The sequence below is a fragment of the Ovis canadensis genome, chromosome 3 (genome assembly GCF_042477335.2).
Source record: "Ovis canadensis isolate MfBH-ARS-UI-01 breed Bighorn chromosome 3, ARS-UI_OviCan_v2, whole genome shotgun sequence".
NCBI lineage: Eukaryota > Metazoa > Chordata > Mammalia > Artiodactyla > Bovidae > Ovis > Ovis canadensis.
Genome location: NC_091247.1, coordinates 141666539 through 141686675, shown reverse-complemented (window position 1 = coordinate 141686675; position 20137 = coordinate 141666539). Strand labels below are relative to the sequence as shown.

At 41.7% G+C, this 20137-nt stretch overlaps 1 protein-coding gene across 1 annotated transcript in view; it reads right to left on the bottom strand.

The window, feature by feature from the left end:
• The window catches only part of FAM186A (family with sequence similarity 186 member A), a 140214-nt gene that overhangs the window by 69291 nt on the left and 50786 nt on the right, over positions 1-20137 (bottom strand). Inside the window, exons 4-6 of the mRNA XM_069581952.1 lie at positions 10995-13432; positions 8901-10814; positions 6523-8207 (exon numbers count right to left, since the gene is read on the bottom strand). Of these exons, the coding sequence (XP_069438053.1) occupies positions 6523-8207; positions 8901-10814; positions 10995-13432 (6037 nt within the window). The remainder of the gene's footprint in view (positions 1-6522; positions 8208-8900; positions 10815-10994; positions 13433-20137) is intronic.

Below are 20137 nucleotides of genomic sequence, written 5' to 3'. Positions count from 1 at the left end.
ATAGAGAGATCTAGCCTTTCTTTATACCAATAACAACCAGTTAGAAGGTGTCATAGAAGGAGAGAGTCCGTTTATAACATCAAAAATAAAAACTACCAAGATATACACTTATGGAAGAATATTCAAGAGCTTGACAAAAACTTTAATAACTCCAACAGAACACATACACACACACATACACACACACCTGAACAGAAAAAAATGTATATCATTTTCTTGAATAGGAAGACTATGTTAGTAAAGATAAGCTAGGTTTTGCTGTTTTAACAAATAATCCCCAAATCTCAATGACTAAAAACAACAAAAGTTTATCTGTTACTCATAGTACAAATCCATCATAGCTTTGCAGAAAAGAACTTCATTTTATACTCTCAGGAACACAAGGTAACAGAACAGCCATCACCTTGAACACTATAGCTTATCATGCCAATGGAAAAGGAGACTCTAGAGGGTCTCAAACTGACAATGGCAAGCTCAGCACAGAAAAGACACACAATTCTGGTCACATCTCATGGACAAGTACTAGGAAACAGTAGTAATAACTATCACAAAGACTCAGCATCATAAAAATAAAACTACAACAAATAACAGTAATCCAAGTCTATGCCCCAACCAGTTATGCTGAAAAAGCTGAAGTTGAAAGCTTCTATGAAGACCTACAAGACCTTCTAGAACTAACACCCCCCCAAAAAAATATTCTTTTCAACAGAGGGGACCGGAATGCAAAAGTAGGAAGTCAAGAGATACCTGGAGTAACCTGAAAATTTGGCCTTGGATTACAAAATGAAGCAAGGCAAAGGCTAACAGAGTTTTGCCAAGAGAATGCACTGGTCATAGCAAAGACCCTCTTGCAACAACACAGAGAAGACTCTATACGTGGACATCAGCAGATGGTCAATACTGAAATCAGATTGATTATATTCTTTGCAGCCAAAGATGGAGAAGCTCTATATAGTCAGCAAAAACAAGATCGGGAGCTGACTGTGGCTCAGATCATGAACTCCTTATTGCAAAATTTAGATGTAAATTGAAGAAAGTACTCGCACTACCTAGGAAGCCCCAAAATACTAATAATCAACTATTCAAGTACTATAAGAAATCTCAAAATAATTTTTTAAAAATATATTTCTCAGAGTGGAAAGGGCTTTTTAAAATAAGGCACAAAGCATTATTGAAAATATTAATATAAACATGAACTCCTTATTGTCAAATTCAGACTTACATTGAAGACAGTGGGGAAAACCACTAGACCATTCAGGTATGACCCAAATCAAATCCCTTATGATTATACAGTGGAACTGAGAAATAGATTTAAGGGACTGGATTTGATAGACAGAGTGCCTGATGAACTATGGACAAAGGTTCGTGACATTGTACAGGAGACAGGGAGCAAGACCATCCCCAAGAAAAAAAAAAAAAAGAAAAAAAGAAAAATGGCTGTCTGAGGAGGCCTTACAAATAGCTGTGAAAAGAAGAGAAGTGAAAAGCAAAGAAGGAAAGGAAAGATACACTCATTTAAATGCAGAGTTCCAAAGAATTGCAAGGAGAGATAAGAAAGCCTTCCTCAGCAAGCAATGCAAAGAAATAGAGAAAAACAATAGAATGGGAAAGACTAGAGATCTCTTCAAGAAAATTAGAGATACCAAGGGAACATTTCATGCAAAGATGGGCTCAATAAAGGACAGAAATGGTATGGACCTGACAGAAGCAGAAGATATTAAGAAAAGGTGGCAAGAATACACAGAAGAACTGTACAAAAAAAGATCTTAATTATCCAGATAATCACAATGGTGTGATCACTCACCTAGAGGCAGACATCCTGGAATGTGAAGTCAAGTGGGCCTTAGGCAGTATCACTGTGAACAAAGCTAGAGGAGGTAATGGAATTCCAGTTGAGCTGTTTCAAATCCTGAACGATGATGCCGTGAAAGTGTTGCACTCAATATGCCAGCAAGTTTGGAAAACTCAGCAGTGGCCACAAGACTGGAAAAGGTGAGTTTTCATTCCAATCCCAAAGAAAGGAAATGCCAAAGAATGCTCAAACTACAGCACAATTGCACTCATCTCACATGCTAGTAAAGTAATGCTTAAAATTCTCCAAGCCAGGCTTTACCAATACATGAACCATGAACTTCCAGATGTTCAAGCTGGTTTTAGAAAAGGCAGAGGAACCAGAGATCAAATTGCCAACATCCGCTGGAACATTGAAAAAGCAAGAGGGTTCCAGAAAAACATCTATTTCTGCTTTATTGACTATGCCAAAGCCTTTGACTGTGTGGATCACAATAAACTGGAAAATTCTGAAAGAGATGGGAATACCAGACCACCTGACCTGCCTCCTGAGAAATCTGTATGCAGGTCAGGAGGCAACAGTTAGAATGGGACATGGAACACAGACTGGTTCCAAATAGGAAAAGGAGTACGTCAAGGCTGCATATTGTCACCCTGCTTATGTAACTTATATGCAGAGTACATCATGAGAAACTCTGGGCTGGAAGAAGCACAAGCTGGAATCAAGATTGCCGGGAGAAATATCAATAACCTCAGATATGCAGATGACACCACCCTTACGGCAGAAACTGAAGAAGAACTAAAGAGCCTCTTAATGAAAGTGAAAGAGGAGAGTGAAAATTTGGCTTAAAGTTCAACATTCAGAAAATGAAGATCATGGCATCTGGTCCCATCACTTCATGGCAAATAGATGGGGAAACAGTGGAATCAGTGGCTCCAAAATCACTGCAGATGGTGATTGCAGCCATGAACTTAAAAGATGCTTAGTCCTTGGAAGGAAAGTCATGACCAACCTAGATAGCATATTCAAAAGCAGAGACATTACTTTGCCAACAAAAGTCCGTCTAGTCAAGGCTATGGTTTTTACAGTATGGATGTGAGAGTTGGACTATAAACAAAGCTGAGTGCTGAAGAATTGATGCTTTTGAACTGTGGCATTGGAAAAGACTCTTGAGAGTCCCTTGGACAGCAAAGAGATCCAACCAGTCCATCCTAAAGGAAATCACTCCTGAATATTCTTTAGAAGGACTGATACTGAAGCTGAAACTCCAATACTTTGGCCGCCTGATACGAAGAATCGACTCATTTGAAAAGACGTTGATGCTGGGAAAGATTGAGGGCAGGAGGAGAAGGGGATGACAGAGGATGAGATGGTTGGATGGCATCACCAACTCAATGAACAAGAGTTTGAGTAAACTCCAGGAGTTGGTGATGGACAGGGAGGCCTGGTGTGCTGTAGTTCATGGAGTCACAAAGAGCCGGGCACTACTGAGTGACTGAACTGAACTGAACTGAATATAAACATATAAAAATATAAATTATTTAGAAAGCAAAACCCACCAAAAGGAGAGTCTAAACACAAGTGGGGAAAGTTTTGTAGTTTATATCACAGACAAGGGGCTAATTTTCTCAACAGGTCCCAGAAATCAATTAAGAAAGCAACAGAAATAAAAACAAAAATAAACAATTGGGACCTAATTAAACTTAAAAGCTTTTGCACAACAAAGGAAACTGTAAGCAAGGTGAAAAGGCAGCTTTCAGAATGGGAGAAAATAGTAGCAAATGAAGCAACTGACAATTAATCTCCAAAATATTAAAGCAGCATATGCAGCTCAATACCAGAAAAATGAATGACCCAATCAAAAATTGGGCCAAAAAACTAAACAGACATCTTTCCAAAGAAGACAAATGGCTAATAAACACATGAAAAGATGCTCAACAACACTCATTATCAGAGAAATGCAAATCAAAACCACAATGAGGTACCATCTCATGCCAGTCAGAATGGCAGCTATCAAAAAGTCTACAAACAATAAATGCTGGAGAGGGTGTGGAGAAAAGGGAACCCTCTTACGCTGTTGGGAATGCAAACTAGTACAGCCACTATGGAGAACAGTGTGGAGATTTCTTAAAAAACTGGAAATAGAACTGCCATATCACCCAGCAATCCCACTTCTGGGCATACACACTGAGGAAACCAGAATTGAAAGAGACACATGTACCCCAATGTTTATTACAGCACTGTTTACAATAGCCAGGACATGGAAGCAACCTAGAGGTCTATCGGCAGATGAATGGATAAGAAAGCAGTGGTACATATACACAATGGAGTATTACTCAGCTATAAAAAAAAAAAAAAAAGAACACATTTGAGTCTGTTCTAATGAGGTGGATAAAACTGGAGTCTATTATACAGAGTAAAGTAAGTCAGAAAGAGAAACACCAATACAGAATATTGACACGTATATATGGAATTTAGAAAGACAGTAACAACCACCCTATATGTAAGACACAAAAAAGGCACAGATGTAAAGAACAGACTTTTGGACTATGTGGAAGAAGGCAAGGGTGGGATGATTTGAAAGAATAACACTGAAACATGTCTGTTGCAGTGCAAGTTCAATGCCTGAAGCAGGACACTCAAAGCTGGTGTTCTGGGACAACCCAGGGAAGGAGTGGGGAGGGAGGTGGGAAGGGGCTTCAGGATGGGGGGACACATGTGCACCCATGGCTGATTCATGTTGCTACATGGCAAAAACCACCTTAATATTGTAAAGTAATTAGCCTCCAATTAAAATTAATTAATTATTTTAAAAAGCAACTTGATAACCCAGTTGAAAAATGGGCAAAGCATTTGAATAGCATCTTCACAGAAAATAAAATACAGATGGTTCTTAACTCTATGAAAAGATGCTTAACTTCAATCTATAATAAAAGTAATGCAAGTGAAAGCATGGAAGTGCCATATTTCATTCATTACATTGACAATGAACAAAAAAGTTGATAGTATTTGTGGGGAAATACTCTTTTATAATGCTGACCGATATATAAATTGTTCCAACCTCTTTGGAGAACAATTTGACAAAAAATTTATCACAATTACAAAATGCTTACCCTTGATTTAGAAGTTCTACTTTTAGGAACATACATACATGTATACATATGTATATACAAGATTGTTCATTGAAGTATATTTTTATAATGCAAAATATTGAAAACAGCATAAATGTTATGTTAACCTCATCAAAAGTTAAGTAAATTCTGGTAAATCCAGACTTTGGAGAACTATAAAACTGTAAAATGAATGAGTAGACTCTTTATATATTAATATCTAAATTCTAGCTTGTTATGAAAAAATCAAACATTGTAATTTTAAATGTATAAAGAGTGGGATAAAAGAACCTATGTTCTTTGCTACATATGTAGAAAGTATCTCTGGGTGGAATACCTGGGTAGCCCTGAGGGAGGGGCCTAATGGCCAAGAATAAGAATACTAAGGAGGCTTTTCACGCTATTTGTATTTTTTAAAATACTGCACCAGGTGAATGCAATTATTTATTTTAATTTAATATAACAAAGAAAAAAAGACATGAGGGAACTGGAGAATGACCAGAAACATGTTATTTCAGATTCTCAAGTGGATGAAAGTGCTTATGTGTAAAAACAGATTTAAAAGACTAGGAACAACAACAACAACAACAACAAAAAGACTAGGAACATTCATTCTGGGAAGAGAAAAACACACTATAGAATAGAAAATATTTCAACAATTCTAAGGTAACCAGTTTTGAAATGAAAATTTCTGTCTATACACTGAATGTCTTTCTTTTACACCTTGTTATTCCAGTGCTTAGTTTTCAAATGAATTCAGTTCTCAGAAATGTAAATATCATGAGAACAGGGTACATTGTTTTATTCACTGCTATATCCATAGCATCTAGAACAGTGCTTGCCAAATAGTATGTATTCAATAAATATTTGTTGAATAAATGACATAGATTGTTTCTATAATTAATGATAGCTTTTTCTATCATTGATCTTAGTTTGACATATTGTAATTTTAGGTTAGAAAAATTCTCCAAATAAGATAACACAGTATTATAAATTAACTATTTTAGAAAGGGGAAAGAATTTCTACAATAAAAAAAATGTTTTTAAAATCCCCCAAATAATAAGTTGGCAACCTCAAACACAAAGGCCAAGAATTGGCAGGCTAATTTCAATTAAAAAAAAATCAAGACTAGAACATGTTTCCTGTAGGTCATTCTAGCATCAAAGCTGCTATGGCAACATGAAGTATATAAACCTGCCTGACAGCTCCCACTTTAATAGATCTTCTGTCCAACTTCACTGCAATAAAAAGTAAATTAAAAAAAAAAAGAATCATAGGTCTTCTGGTGAATGCAAGATTAAAGTAATTCAGAATAACTGCAAGCATTTCTAAACTTTTGAAACTGATATTTTGGAGATCAACCATGAGCCTCAAAATATATTTTAGAATCTCTGCTAGAGATATATATGAATGAAACGGGTGTTATATGACATTTCTTATTTCTAAAAAATATACCTCCTTTTGATATCTTAAATATGCTTCCATCTTACAAACCTTCTATAAGAGAATCTTTTAGAACACCTAACCTGACAAATACATATATACTGATAGGGTAATGAGGGAGGATATTTGAAATCAGGACTAAATCAGACAACTAGACACATAATATTTACATCTACCTTGCACGCTGGATCAGTCTATAGGCATTGTACTTGCGGAATAGGTATCCCAGCCGAACTTTGTCTGTACGAAGTGTCTCAATTATGAGATTCCTAGCTTCTGTGTGTAGCTGTGAAGGGAGTATAGAAGCTTTTGTGGCCTGATTTAAGAGTATCAGGTTCTTCCGCTGAGCCTCCACATCAACAAAATAGTTCTGTTCTTTGAGCTCTTGGGGATAGGAAGTGGGCACCATCATCTTGGGTTGCCTGGTATCTGAAACTGAAGTCAGTACCCAGGGCTTATTGATAGGGGGAAGTTGGGATTCCTGGTCCCATTCAGAAGGTGAGCTCTGCCGTGTTTTGAGTAGTTGAGTAGTAATAAGAGAAGGTAGTGGAGTTACAGGCTTAATGAGAGTAGTAGGAAGGGTCCCCTCATCAGCATAAGGGGCTTGAGATACTGGTGTCTTGTAATCGGTGAGATGGGACTTAAACATTCTAAATCGTTCCACGGCAAAATAATCTTCAGGTATCTGGATTTCTTCAGAAGTGTCAGAGACCTCTGCTGTTTGGAACTTCTTAGTGGTGAAAGGGGCTTGAATTACCTTGAAACTTGGAGCGCTGGGATGGACTGATACTGATTTCAATTTCAGAGAAGAAATAATTGACAATCTTTCCTTCCTTTTCTCAGAGACAGCAGAGGACAAATCTTTCTGTGGCTTTTCAGGGGTTGAGGGAGTCAATGGTGTTAGGGGACGCCCAGGGGTGGGAGAGACCCATAGAGGGGAAGCTTGCCCAGGAAGGGTCCTTGGTGGCAGATGCTGCCCAAGAGTAGAAGGGGCTTGTAACCCAGGAGATTGCTTATGAGTGGCAAAGGTCTGGGATGCCTGAAACTGCTCAGAGAGTGTTAAGGGTCCAGATTTCAAGAGCTCCTGAGGGATGGAAGTAGTCCCAGAAACCAAGTGCTTCCTAGGAGAGAGAGGAGCCCAGATTTGGGGAATCTGCTCAGAGGTGACTGGGACTCCAGATATAAGGGGCTGTCTGAGGTCAAGAAAGGGCTTCAATATCAGAGGTGACTGGGGTGTCATAGAGTCCCTAGATATGAAAAATTGCCTGGAACTAAGGAGGGCCTCTGGTTCAAAGGGCTGCTGTGGAGTGGGAGAGAGCCCAGATATTGGACTGGGAACTGGTGTTGGGAATGGAACAGAGGTTGATAGATCCTTAGACATTAGGGTCTGTCTGGAGGAAGGAGAAGTCTGTGGTGCCAGGGGCTTCCCAGGGTCTGAAGGAATCCTCATTCCCAAGAATTTCTCAGAGGGGGCTTGTTTAAGAGGAAACCTTGACATACGGAAAGGAGTAGAAGGCACCTCAAATACAGAGGACTCCTCAGCAATAGCAGTAGATGATACTGGGGACTCCTTAGGAGTGTGAGGAGCATGTTTTGTGACAGATTTATCAGTAATGGAAGAGATCCCAGTTTTCAGTGTATGTCCTGAAGGAGGACTAGCCCAGGGTGGTAAGGGGTGCTCCTTAAAGAGAGGAGTTCTTGATGTTAGGTCCTGCACAGACCTAACAGTAACACCCATGGACCAGGCCTCCCCTGGGGTGAAAGGAGCTTCCAAAGGTTGGATTTGTTCTGGGATGTGGGGATATTCTAAGGTATACACTTTATCTGAGGTGAGAGGAACCCCTAATTTTGCAAACTGTTCATGAGAGAGGGAAATCCCCAATGCTTGAGCCTGTCCCAAAGTGAAAGGGGCCCCCAAATCCTGAGGCTGTGGAATGATGACAGGGATTCTCAGTGCCTGAGACTGCTGAGGGGTAAGAGTGATGCCCTGAGCCTGTGCCTGCTCAGGGGTGATGTGGCTCCTCAGTGCCTGGACCTGTTGAGAAGTGAGAGACACCCAAGATGCCTGGGCCTGATCAGGAGTGAGAGTGATCCCTAGTGCATGGGCCTGCTCAGAGGTGACATGCATCCCCAGGGCACGGGCCTGTTCAGGGGTCACATGGATCCCCAATGCCTGGGCCTGCTGAGGGGTAAAGATGATGCCCTGAGGGGTGGCAGGGATCCCCAAATCCTGAAACTGCTGAGGGGTGAGAGTCAGACTGTGAGCTTCACCCTGCTGAGGGGTGATAGGAATCCCTAGTGCCTGAGCCTGTTGAGGGGTAAGAGAAACCCCCACTTCCTGGATATGCTGCAGGGTGACTGAAATCCCCAGTGCCTGGGCCTGCTGAGGGGTGAGAGTGATCCCTGGTGCCTGAGCTTGTTCAGGGCTGAGAGTGATCCCAAGTGCCTGGGCCTGCTGAGGGGTGAGAGTGATCCTTGGTGCCTGAGGTTGTTCAGGGGTGAGAGTGATCCCCAGTGCCTGGGCCTGCTGAGGGGTGAGAGTGATCCCCGGTGCCTGAGCTTGTTCATGGGTGAGAGGGATCCCCAGTGCCTGGGCCTGCTGAGGGGTGAGAGTGATCCCTGGTGCCTGAGCTTGTTCAGGGGTGAGAGTGATCCCCAGTGCCTGGGCCTGCTGAGGGGTGAGAGTGATCCCCGGTGCCTGAGCTTGTTCAGGGGTGAGAGTGATCCCCAGTGCCTGGGCCTGCTGAGGGGTGAGAGTGATCCCTGGTGCCTGAGCTTGTTCAGGGGTGAGAGTGATCCCCAGTGCCTGGGCCTGCTGAGGGGTGAGAGTGATCCCTGGTGCCTGAGCTTGTTCAGGGGTGAGAGTGATCCCCAGTGCCTGGGCCTGCTGAGGGGTGAGAGTGATCCCTGGTGCCTGAGCTTGTTCAGGGGTGAGAGTGATCCCCAGTGCCTGGGCCTGCTGAGGGGTGAGAGTGATCCCTGGTGCCTGAGCTTGTTCAGGGGTGAGAGTGATCCCCAGTGCCTGGGCCTGCTGAGGGGTGAGAGTGATCCCCGGTGCCTGAGCTTGTTCAGGGGTGAGAGTGATCCCCAGTGCCTGGGCCTGCTGAGGGGTGAGAGTGATCCCTGGTGCCTGAGCTTGTTCAGGGGTGAGAGTGATCCCAAGTGCCTGGGCTTGCTGAGGGGTGAGAGTGATGCCCTGAGCTTCAGCCCACTGAGTGATAGGAATCCCCAAAGCCTGAGCCTGTTGAGGAGTGAGAGAAGCCCCCACATCCGGGATATGCTGTGGGGTGACTGAAATCCCCAGTGCCTGGGCCTGTTGTGGGGTAAGAGTGATATCTGGTGCCTGAGCTTGTTCAGGGGTAAGAATGATCCCCAGTGCCTGGGCCTGCTGAGGGGTAAGACTGATGCCCTGAGCTTGAGCTTGCTGAGGGGTGACAGGAACCCCCAGTGCCTGGACCTGCTGAGGGGTGAGAGTGATCCCTGGTGCCTGAGCTTGTTCAGGGGTGAGAATGGTTCCCAGTGCCTGGGCTTGCTGAGGGGTGAGAGAAACTCCCACTTCCTGTATCTGCTGAGAGGGGACAGGAATCCCCAGTGCCTGGGCCTGCTGAGGGGTGAGAGTGATCCCTAGTGCCTGAGCTTGTTCAGGGGTGAGAGTGATCCTCAGTGCCTGGTCCTGTTGAGGGGTAAGAGTGAGGCCCTGAGCTTGAGCCTGCTGAAGGGTGATAGGAATCCCCAGTGCCTGAGCCTGTTGAGGGGTGAGAGAAGCACCTACTTCTTGAATTTGCTGAAGGGTGACAGGTATCCCCAGTGCCTGGGCTTGCTGAGGGGTCAGAGTGATCCCTGGTGCCTGAGGTTGTTCAGGGGTGAGAGTGATCCCCAGTGCCTGGGCCTGCTGAGGGGTGAGAGTGATCCCTGGTGCCTGAGCTTGTTCAGGGGTGAGAGTGATCCCCAGTGCCTGGGCCTGCTGAGGGGTGAGAGTGATCCTTGGTGCCTGAGCTTGTTCAGGGGCGAGAGCGATCCCAAGTGCCTGGGCCTGCTGAGGGGTGAGAGAAACCCTTACTTCCTGGATTTGCTGAGGGGTGACAGGAATCCCCAGTGCCAGGACCTGCTGAGGGGTCAGAGTGATCCCTGGTGTCTGAGCCTGTTCAGGGGTGAAAATGATCCCCAGTGCTTGGGCCTGCTGAGGGGTGAGGGTGAACCCTGGTGCTTGAGCTTGTTCAGGGGGAAGTGTGACCCCCAGTGCCTTGGCCTGCTGAGGGGTGAGCGTGATGCCCTGAGCTTGAGCTTGCTGAGGGGTGACAAGAATCCCCAGTGCTTGGGCCTGTTGAGGGGTGAGAGTAATCCCTGGTGCCTGAGCTTGTTCATGGGTGAGAGTGACTCCCAAGGCCTTGACCTGCTGATGGGTGAGCATGATGCCCTGAGCTTGAGCTTGCTGAGGAGTAACAGGAATCCCCAGAGCCTGGGCCTGCTCTGCACTGAGAGCCACTCCCAAACCCCGAGGCATCTTAGGAGTAGTAGTTTTCCCCAACGCCTGAACCTGATTAAAGGTGTCCATGATTTTCAGTGCCTCGGCCTTTTCAGAAGTGAAGTCAATTTCCTTTGCTTGGGCAAGCCTAGAGGTAAGAGTGATGGACTTTGCAAGAGACACTCCAGAAAGAGGAGAGGGTCCACGTGAGGAGGATTGTGTGGAGATGGGAGTAGTGCTTGGAATGCGATGCCTTCCTTCAGCCAGATCCCCTAATTTCTTAAGGTTCCCAGTGAAATCTGTTCTTTGGTGTGTCTGCGGTATGTCTTTCTGTGTGCTCTCCCATCTGTGAGACAATGTGATTGAAGTCTGACTGAGCACCTGTTCTGGTTGTTCATATGTCTTCATCTCCTTTGCAGTTTTTTGCTTCTGACTTTCATAGTCCCCTACATTTCTCCTTGCCTTCTGCTTCTCCTCTCTCTCCAAACTGCTTTCTTGCTCCAGATGTCTCACTTCCTTCTGAACCTGCATCATCTGCTGTCCTTTCTCCTTCTCCAAAGGCACACCTTGTTGTTTTGTTGTTTGTTTCCATGCCTCCAACTGCTGCTGCTTTGACTTCTGATACCCTTCTCTCTCCTCTTCTCTTTGCTTTTGCTTCTCATCTGACTCGATCTGCTTTTGTATCTTGAGTTTTTGCTGTCCCTTCCACACCTCTTCTTCCTGCCACTGTTTCTCTTTCTGTTGCCTTTGCTTTCCCTCCTTCACTGGGAGCCGTGCCTCTTCCTTCTCCAAATTCTTCTTTATCATCTCAAACCTCCTTTCTTCTAGCTCTTGTTTTTCCTTCTCTTTATAGTCTGTCCCTACTGTAGAGGCTTCTGGAACATTCCTTTCACTTTCTATTTCGGTCAAGATCATTCTTATAAAATTGTCAGTTAGTGGGTCAAGCCTCTCCTGTGAAATTAAGGTGCTAATTCCTGACTGTGCACTAGTTGGTTCCTGAGAATGCTGTTCTGGCATAAATGAGACTGCCTTTCTTAGTTTCAAAGGTTTCTCTCCAATTTGTCCTTTATTTTTTATATCTTTGTATTTTCTTAAGATTTTTGTCACAGTTTCAGCCACTTTTTGGAAATATTCCTCCATTTTTGTCTTTATGATTCCTAATTTCTCAACTTCTGATCTTTTTGATAATAACTCTTCTTTTGACACAGTCTTTTTATCCCAGGGCTTTCCTATGTTATCAATTTTCTCTTTAAGGAATGACTCTACAGCTTTCTGAAATTCTTCTAGGTTACTCTGTTCACTTTCGTCATCTGGAACACCTGACTTAGCAAGTTCAAGAGACTTGAATTTCTTCGTGAAGACTGACATATCTTTCTCTTCAGATTTTTCTTCTTTTCTTGTAGTGCTTCCTGGAGAGATATGGTGTTTCTTTCCTTTTATTTTCTCAGAGGAAGGATCAAGTTTGCTCCACCTGGATGGCTCTGGTGCGCTACTCGTCTCATTTCTGCCAGCTTTGTCCATTGGCTCAGTGGTGAGCTCCTCTTCATTCTCTGAAGACATTTGACTTTTACTCTGCAAATGTTCCGATTTAGCCTCCCTCACTTGTTCCACTTTACCACTTGTTCCACTTCTACCACCTTGGCTCTTGTCAGAAGGGAAATCAGAAGGAAAATGTTGACTTTTTGATTCAGTGAGTGACTTTGATTTGGCTTCAGGAAAGGATTTTGTTTCGTTTCTCTTCTTATCCAGTGCTTGTAATTCTAAGTGGTGATCAACTTTGGTCCCTGTGACTTTCTGTTTACCTTTATCATCATTCACATTTGATTCAGAGGTCTCCTGCACAGACAGGCCTTTTGTACGCTTTTTTTTCTGTGACTGGAACTCATCAGCCCCATCTTTCTGAAAGGCACCACCTTTCTTCACTGATATCTTATCTTCAGTGATCTCTCCAGAAGACTTTTTCTGCTGGTCAGTTAAATCTGGAGTTGTTTCACCTTGGGCTGCATATAATTGCGATGAGTCCAACTTGATTCCCAAGGCTTTGGTCTCTTTTTGAGGGGCCTCATCTACCATGTTTTCAAATTCTTTGGTCAAAATACTGTCTAAACTGTTTTCTGTGTCAGCTTGGCTAATGGTTGATTGTGGAGAAGGCGCAGGTAACACTTTCTGTGTTGATGTGGGCAATGCTTGGTGCTCTACAACTTTGGATCGAATAAGGTGTTCATATTTTTCTTCTGCTTCTTGAAGTTTTTGCTGAAGCATTTCATTTCTTTTACTGAGATCTTCTATTATCTTCAGGGAAATCTCTTGTTCTCTTTCAACTGTCTCATTCGCATATGTATCAGAAGTATGGAGGTTAATAGTTTTCACTTCATCATTTAGTGTACTCAAAGCTTTAGAGAGGTTTACTGTTGTTGATGATATATATTTAATAGCATTGTTTTCCAGTTTATTGAACATTGAAGTACCTATGAGTTCCTGAAGCATATCTTGGATTTCTGACACCTTTGTTTTTGTGGCAAATTGATCACTAATCATCTGATCTGGTCTTAAAGCATGAGCTGTTGCAGGTCGCTTTATAACTCTTTCTTTCCATGATTTCCATAGAGAACTTCTAGATGCTAGAAGAAAAAAAAGCATAAAACATAAATGAGATTGCATTTCTCCTTTTGTGCTGTGCTCTAAGTTTAAGACTAAGGAATTTAGCCTAAATTAACAGATAGATATAGGATGAAGTTTCATTAGGGAAGTTTGGCCCCAAAATAAATGACATTATTTTCAGAAGAATGACTCTTTCCCCACAATTATCTAGACGTTCTTCTTCCAGAGTTTAGGAGAACTCGGCTGTGACCTCAACTTACTTTAGGTTACAATTTTGAGATTAGCTAGGATGAATACCAAAATTTTCCTTTGGTTTTACGCTTGGTGCTTTCCATTTTCTTTAATGGGTTCTTATCTTTCTTTTTTCTCTTTTCTGAGTCAAAGCTAACCTTAGTTGTTTCAGAAGGATCACTAAAAATAGAAGGCAAACATTTGAAGGGATTTTCAAAATGGCTGAATGAGAAACTCAGCAAATTTTTCCCAAAAGTACAAGAAAAAAGCTGAGCAAAATTGCCAAAAACAACCATTTTAGGACTTTGGAAACTGACTAGAAGCATACAACAAATTGAGAAGAATTAGTTCAAGAAAAATTTGCTGTGATGTTTTAGCTTGTAGCTGCTTCCATCTCCAACTCCCTAGCCCTATGGCCTGGTAGTTCTACCAGAGTAAAACAGGCTGTGAAGACTGACAGCTCTGCTGCCTGAGGGGGTTGATTTGATCTGAAGCAATGCAATATTATAACAATACTACTTTAACCCATAAACAGATTCATTAGCAAAGAGTATAAGCCTTACTAGATAATCTGGATTAATTGATGATTGATTGACTGACCACTAAGCTATGCTGAACCAAAAAAAAACCCCTAAAATTCAGGCTTAAAAATTAAAACAGGGGTTTCCCTGGCAGTCCAGTGGGTAAGACTCCTCTGATGGGTTTGATCCCTGATCAGGGAACTAAGATCCCACAAGCCTTAAGGTCAAAAAACTAGAATGTAAAACAATAGAAGCAATAAAGACTCAGACATCAGATTCAATAGACTTTAAAAATTGTCCACATTAAAAAAAAACAACAACTGTGTACACCTGTGGCGGATTCATGTTGATATATGGCAAAACCAATACAATATTGTAAAGTAATTAGCCTCCAATTAAAATAAATAAATTTATATTTTTAAAAAATTTACAAAAATAAAAAATTAAATTAAATTTAAAAAAAACTTAAAAGCAAACCAAGTGGAAAAATTGGAGTTGAATAGTACAATAACAGAAATGAAAAATTCACCAAAGTGGCTCAACTGTGTATGTGAGCTGACAGAAGAAAATAACCAGCAAACCTAATGCTAGATTACTAGAGACTGTCTAATCTGAAGAACAGGGAGGGAAAAACAATAAAGAAAAATGCAAAGGCTCAAAGATTTGTGGGAGACCATCAGGCATACCAGTATACAAGCAATAGAGGTCCCAGAAGAAGAGAGAGGGGCATCTGAAGAGAGGACTTCTCTGTGGGCCAGTGGCTAAGACTCCATTCTCCCAATGCAAGGGACTGGGGTTTGATCCCTTGTCAGGGGACAAGATCCTACATTCTGCAACTAAGAGTTTGTATGCTGCAACTAAAGATACCCCATGCCCCAGTGAAGACTGAAGACCCCATGTGCTACAACTAAGACCCATCACAATCAAATTTTAAAAATATATAAATAAAAATACTTTAAAAATATATTTGAAGAAATAATGGACAAATGATCCCAAATTTGTGGGAAAACATTAATCTACACATTCAAGAAGCTCAGCAAATTCTAAGTGGGATAAACACAGAAAGAGCCATACATGGAACATCATAGTCAACTGTTGAAAGCCAGACAATATAAGAATCTTTAAAGCAAAAAGAGAAAAATGACTAAACAATCAAAGGAGACTCAGTTAGAACCTAGGAACCACAGGAAATTTAATGGGTTACTTCTTACTAGAAACAATGGAAGCAGAAGTCGGGGAATGATATATTCAACGTGCTGAAAGAATAATGTGTGTGTGTGTGTTAGTCGCTCAGTAGTGTCTGACTCTTTGCGACCCCTTGGACTGTAGCCCAGGCTCTTCTGTCTACAGAATTCTCCAGGCAAGATTACTGGAGTGGGTTGCCATTTCTTTCCTAGAATTCCATATCCAGCAAAATTCTTCTTCAAAAATAGCTACCAAACTTGATGCTATATTACTAGAAGGCAATACATCATTCCCTGGAATAACACTCTTCCCAAAGCACACGCATGTACAACTCTCATGTTGTTGTTCAGTCGCTAAGTCTGTCCGACTCTTTGCCATCCCATGAACCACAGCACACCAGGCTTCCCTGTCCTTCACTATCTCCTGAAATTTGTTCAGACCCATGTTCATAGGGCCAATGATGCCACCAACCATCTCATCCTCTGTCACCCCCTTCTCCACCTGCCCTCAATCTTTCCCAGCATCAGGGTCTTTTCCAGGGAGTCAGGTCTTTGTATCAGGTGGCCAAAGTACTGGGGCTTCAGCTTCAAAATCAGAACTTCCAAAAAATATTCAGGACTTATTTCCTTTAGGATTTACTGGTTTGATCTTGTAGTCCAAGGGACTCTCAACAGTCTTTTCCAGCACCATAATTTGAAAGCATCTAATTCTTCGGCACTCAGCCTTCTTTATGGTCCAGCTCTCACATCTGTACATGACTACTGAAAACTACCATAGCTTTGACTAGGCAGACCTTTGTCAGCAAAGTGATGTCTCTGCTTTTTAATATGCTGTCTAGGTTTGTCATAGCTTTGCTTCAAAGGAGAAAACATCTTTTAATTTCATGGTGTGCAGTCACCATTGCTGTGATTTTGGAGCCCAAGAAAATAAAATCTGTCACTTTTTTTTCATTCTTTTTTCATTTTGACATTTTGCATTTCACACAAAGAAATAAAGAGCACTAGTATATGTAGGTAAATAAAAATACAGGAAAATATTTGTTTTCTTTTTCCTCTCATAGTTAATTAAAAGACAAGCATATAAAACAGTAATTATAAAGCTATATTGTTGGGCTTAAATATGTAGTATACATGGCAAAGCACAAAGGAGAGGAAGAGGGTGGAACTATTGGAGCAAAGATTCTATATTTCGCTGGAATTAAGTTAGTACCAATCTGGAAAAGATTGTGGTAATTTAAGATATATACTGTAGTTCCTATAACTACCACTAAGAAAATGTAAGAAAAAGTGGAATTAAAAGGTACACTAGAAAATACCTATTTAACACAGAGGCAAGAAAAGAATGGAAGGAAAAAAAAGATACATGAGCAAAATAGCAGATATATATCCAACCATATCAATAATTACATTAAGTGTGAATTAATTAAACTCACCAGCTTAAAGTCTAGAGTTGGACTATAAAGAAAGCTGAATGCCAAAGAATTGATGCTTTTGAACTGTAATGCTGAAGAAGACTCTTGAGAGTCTCTTGGACTGCAAGGCAATCCAACCAGTCCATCCCAAAGGAAATCAGTCCTGAATATTCATTGGAAGGACAGATGCTGAAGCTGAAACTCCAATACTTTGGCCACCTGATGTGAAGAACTGACTCATTTGAAAAGACCCTGATGCTGGGAAAGATTGAGGGTTGGCGGGGGGGTGGGGGGGGCAGCGGTGGAAGGGGATGACAGAGGATGAGATACTTGGTGGCATTACCGACTCAATAGACATGAGTTTGTGTAAACTCTGGGAGTTGGTGATAGACAGGGAACCCTGTCGTACTGCAGTCCATGGGTTTGCAGAGTCGGACATGACTGACTGACTGAACTGAACTGAGCTAAAAGTCAGAGATTGTCAGATTGTATTTCTAAAAAAAAAAACCCAAAACATCCAAATATAAGCAACACATCTTAGATTCAATTATACTAACAATAACCACAGTACTCGGGTGCAGTCTCAAAAATGACAGAATGATCTCTGTTTGTTTCCAAAGCAAATAATTCAGTATCACAGTAATCCAAGTCTATGCACCAACCACTAATGCTGAAGAAGCTGAAGTTGAATGGTTCTATGAAGACCTACCAGACCTTCTAGAACTAACACCAAGAAAGATGTCTTTTCTATTATAGGGGACTGGAATGCAAAAGTAGGAAGTTAAGAGATACCTGGAGTAACAGGAAAGTTTGGCCTTGGAGTACAAAATGAAACAGGGCAAAGGCTAACAGAGTTTTGCCAAGAGAGCACACTGGTCACAGCAAACACCCTCTTCCAACAACAAAAGAGACGAGTCTACACATGGACATCACCAGATGGTCAATAGAGAAATAAGATTGATTATATTCTTTGCAACCAAAGATGGAGAAACTCTATACAGTCAGCAAAAACAAGACTGAGATCTGACTATGGCTCAGATCATGAACTCCTTATTGCAAAATTCAGACTTAAATTGAAGAAAGTAGAAAAAACACCACTAGAAAATTCAGGTGGTGTATGAAACTGTATGAAAACTGTATGAAATCACTTATGATTATATATAGTGGAAGTGACAAATAGATTTAAGGGATTAGATCCAATAAACAGAGTGCCTGAAGAACTATGGACTGAGGTTCATAATATTGTATGGGAGGTGGTGATCAAAACCATCCCCAAGAAAAAGAAATGTAAGAAGGCAAAATAGTTGCCTGAGGAGAACTTACAAATAGCTAAGAAAAGAAGAGAATGAAAGGTAAGGGAGAAAAGGAAAGCTATATCTATCTGAACGCAGAGTTCCAAAGAATAGGAGAAATGAGAAAGTCTTCCTAAGTGATCAGTGCAAAGAAACACAAGAAAACAATGAAAGGGAAAGACTAGAGATCTCTTCAAGAAAATTAGAGATACCAAGGGAACATTTCATGCAAAGATGGGTTCAATAAAGGACAGAAATGGTATGGAACTAACAGAAGCAGAAGATATTAAGAAGAGGTGGCAAGAATACACAGAAGAACTATACAAAAAAAGATCTTAATGACCCAGATAACCAAGATGGTGTGATCTTCCACCTAGAGCCATACATCTTGGAGTGCGAAGTCAAGTGGGCCTTAGGAAGCATCACTATGAACAAAGTTAGCAGAGGTGATGGAATTCCAGCTGAACTATTTCAGATCCTAAAGATAATGCTGTGAAAGTGCTGCACTCAATATACCAGCAAATTTGGAAAACTCAGCAGTGGCCACAGGACTGGAAAAGGTCAGTTTTCACTCCAATCCCAAAGAAAGGCAATGCCAAAAAATGCTCAAACTACTGCACAGTTGCAGTCATCTTACATGCTAGCAAGAAATGCTCAAATTCTCCAAGCTAGGCTTCAAGAGTACGTGCACTGAGAACTTCCAGATGTTCAAGCTGGATTTTGAAAAGGTGAAGGGACCAAAGATCAAATTGCCAACATCCGTTGGATCATTGAAAAAGCAAGAGAATTCCAGGAAAACATCTACTTCTGCTTCATTGACTTCCAAACCCTTTGAATGTGTGGACCACAGCAAACTCTGGAAAATTCTTCAAGAGTTGGGAATTCCAGACAACCTTAACTGCCTCTTGAGAAATCTGTATGAAGGTCAAGAAGTAACAGTTAGAAACAGATATGGAACAATGGACTGGTTCCAAATTGAGAAAGGAATATGGCAAGACTGTATACTGTACCCTGTTTATTTAACTTATATACAGAGTTCAGTTCAGTCGCTCAGTTGTGTCTGACTCTTTGTGACCCCATGGACTGCAGCATGCAAGGCCTCCCTGTCTATCACCAACTCCTGGAGTTTACTCAAACTCATGTCTATTGAGTCGGTAATGCCATCCAACCATCTCATTCTCTGTCATCCTCTTCTCCTCCTGCCTTCAGGGGATGCCTCCAGCATCAGGGTCTTTACAAATAAGTAAGTTCTTTGCATCAAGTGGCCAAAGTATTAGAGTAACGTCATCCAACCATCTCTGTCATCCCCTTCTTCTCCTGCCTTCAGGAGATGCCTCTAGCTTTCTTTATAGTCAAACTCTCACATCCATACATGACCACTGGAAAAATCATAGCTTTGACTAGACGGACCTTTCTTGGCAAAGTAATGTCTCTGCTTTTTAATATGCTGTCTAGGTTGGTCATAACTTTCCTTCCAAGAAGTAAGCGTCTTTTAATTTCATGGCTGCAATCATCATCTACAGTGATTTTAGAGTCCCCCAAAATAAAATCAACCACTGTTTCCACTATTTCCCCATCTATTTGCCATGAAGTGATGGGACCAGATGCCATGATCTTTGTTTTCTGAATGTTGAGCTTTAAGCTAACTTTTTCACTCTCTTCTTTCACTTTTACCAAGAGACTCTTTAGTTCTCTTCACTTTCTGCCATAAGGATGGTGTCATCTGCATATCTGAAGTTATTGATATTTCTCCTGGCAATCTTGATTCCAGCTTGTGCTTCTTCCAGCCCAGCATTTCTCATGATGTCCTCAGAGAAGTTAGATAAGCAGGGTGACAATATACAGCCTTGACGTACTCCTTTTCTGATTTGGAACCAGTCTGTTGTTCCATGTCCAGTTCTAACTGTTGCTTCCTGACTTGCATACAGATTTCTCAAGAGGCAGGCCAGGTGGTCTGGTAATCCCATCACTTTGAGAATTTTCCAGAGTTTGCTGTGGTCCACACAGTCAAAGGCATTAGGATAGTCAATAAAGCAGAAGTAGATATTTTTCTGGAACTCTCTGGCTTTTTAAATGATCCAACGG